The 2,364-nt window shown below is 43.8% G+C and overlaps 1 protein-coding gene across 1 annotated transcript; it reads left to right on the top strand.

Moving 5' to 3' along the window:
* Nucleotides 1-436: 436 nt before the first annotated feature.
* Nucleotides 437-2,064, top strand: LOC119343425 (protein IN2-1 homolog B-like; the record flags this gene model as incomplete). The annotated part of the gene is made up of 8 exons (XM_037614381.1): nucleotides 437-495; nucleotides 567-644; nucleotides 720-780; nucleotides 938-1,024; nucleotides 1,351-1,449; nucleotides 1,524-1,635; nucleotides 1,756-1,832; nucleotides 1,957-2,064. Coding segments are annotated over exons 1-8 (672 nt in total), but the record flags the coding sequence as incomplete, so codon positions are not given.
* Nucleotides 2,065-2,364: the final 300 nt, after the last annotated feature.

Genomic DNA, 2,364 nt, shown 5'->3' with positions numbered 1-2,364 from the left:
CTTGGAGTGGCAGAGCTTCGGTTTTTTATTTTTGTGATGCCCGTCCCATCACCCTTTGTTCAACCCAGTCAGGTGGCCAAATCCTTCTTGAAGCCGTTGACATGGAAATGGAACAATTGCACCTGGCTACAAAAGTTTACGAAACCAGCATCGGACGTCTCTCCGGCTAGCCTGACGTCATCATTGTTATCACGAGCAGGCTCGAGGATCTTTATCAGAATGGAATAGTACCACTTGCAACGAGTTGCTCAGAAACATAAAACTTGTAATGAGACTTGGAGACGGTCAACACCGAGATTGGTGGTACCGCAACGTAGGGAATCAACGTTGAAGATTCTCTCTCCCCCTTGCATCCAACTGGTTTTGTCTCTAGCAAGTCTCGTTCTTCCATCCCATTGCCACCTCTGTTACATACCACTGCCAGTTGACCCGCACAGCACTCGCCATGGCCCTGAACCGCGTCACCATGGCCGCCGGTGCTGCCGTACCGGTCATGTAGGCGCACAATCTCATGCCTTTATTCTCGATTGACTCTCTCGGCCTCCTAATGAATTCAACATTCGCAGCTCTGCCGGAGAAGATCTTCCCGCCGACCTGACCTCCGCCTCCTCCGAGCCCTCTTCCCTCTTCGACGGCACCACCAGGTACAAACAGGTGAAATACATTCCTCGGTTGCATATTCATCCTGTTGGTCTTCACTTTCTTCTTGTCTTGTTCAGGCTTTACGTGGCGTACCACTGCCCATACGCGCAGCGCGTATGGATCGCGAGAAATTGCAAGGTACTTCCTCCGTTCCAAAATAGATGACCCAACTTTGTATAAAGTTAGTACAAAGTTATTTTGGAACGGAGGGAGTAGCAAGCAGGCACTAGTGGGAGTGTTTTTTTTCTTCCCTTTTCAGTGGACTTTCCTTCCTTCTCATATGATTCATGTGCAGGGCTTGCAGGGCAAGATCAAGATAGTCGCGCTAGATCTCATGGACAGGCCAGCCTGGTACAAGAACAAGGTCTACCCAGAGAACAAGGTACTCCCTCCGTTCCCAAATATAAGTCTTTTTAGAGACTCGAACGAGTGACTAAATACAGAGCAAAATGAGTGAATCTGTACTCTAAAATATGTCTGCATACATCTGTATGTTGAAGTACATTTGAAACGTCTAAAAATACTTATATTTAGGAACGGGGGAGTTGTATATATGTGATATACTCCCTCTGTCCCAAAATAAGTGTCTCAACTTTGTACTAACTTTAGTATAAAATTATAGTATGGTTGAGACAGTTATTTCGGGAAAGAGGGAGTAGTATTTATCATTTCTTTTCATGCACACATCTCTTTATGTTGGATATACAGGTACCTGCCCTGGAGTACAACAAGCAAGTGAAAGGAGAGAGCCTGAATCTGCTTAAGTACATCGACGACAATTTCGATGGCCCAGAATTGCTCCCTCATGTAAGAGACACATACACATGTTCCTTGTTTTCAGTGGAACTGAAGTTTGCATTCCTGATGTGGTGAACCACTAGGATTCTGCAAAGAAGAAGTTTGCTGAGGAACTCCTTGCGTACAGTGACAGTTTCAATGCCAGCGCTTTCTTCTCATGCCTACGCTCCAAGGGAGATGTGACCGACGAAGTTGGTAAACAAAAACAGAAGAACAGTGCACTACTTACAACATGTTTGTTTGTTTGAGATGTTCTATATTGAAAGGCTGCATGCAGTTTGTGCTCACATTTCACCTTGTTTGATCTATCATTAGTTGCCGCTGTTGATAAAATAGAAGCTGCCCTAGGGAAGTTCAGCGATGGCCCATTCTTCCTTGACCAGTTCAGTCTGGTATGTGTACGTCACTACATCAGGGGTTCCCTTTCCTCTTGTCCATGGCCAAACCTCATAGAAGATTTCAGAAGAATTGTGTTTTTGAAATACATGGTTTTGCTGTGATATATATTCTTTCTAGGTTGACATTGCATATGTGCCATTCATCGAAAGGCTTCAGATATCCTATTCTGGCATCAAGAACTATGATATCGTTGGGGGCAGACCTAACCTTGGCAGATTCATCGAGGTATGTTCTGGATAATGCTAGATGGGATATAATTTGGGACATTTACATTTATGCCCCTAATTTGCGCACACTCTCAGATTTACTCCTAAATTTTTGATGTGCTCAAATTTGCCCCTAAAAAGCATTTTAAGTCGCAGGAATGCCCTTTCATCTGGTCAAATTTGTTTGACCAAAACTTTGAAAATTCATACGAAGTCAGAAAAATGCAAATAAGATATCAAAATGTTCATAAAAACATCACCTATACGCGCATGTCATTTACGCTCCTCACCTACATGTGCATTTATTTGAATTCACCCT

This window comes from Triticum dicoccoides, unplaced genomic scaffold (assembly GCF_002162155.2).
Source record: "Triticum dicoccoides isolate Atlit2015 ecotype Zavitan unplaced genomic scaffold, WEW_v2.0 scaffold126939, whole genome shotgun sequence".
NCBI classification, from domain to species: Eukaryota; Viridiplantae; Streptophyta; class Magnoliopsida; order Poales; family Poaceae; genus Triticum; species Triticum dicoccoides.
The sequence above is the reverse complement of the archived record's forward strand: the minus strand, read 5'-3'. Positions and strand labels throughout refer to the sequence as shown.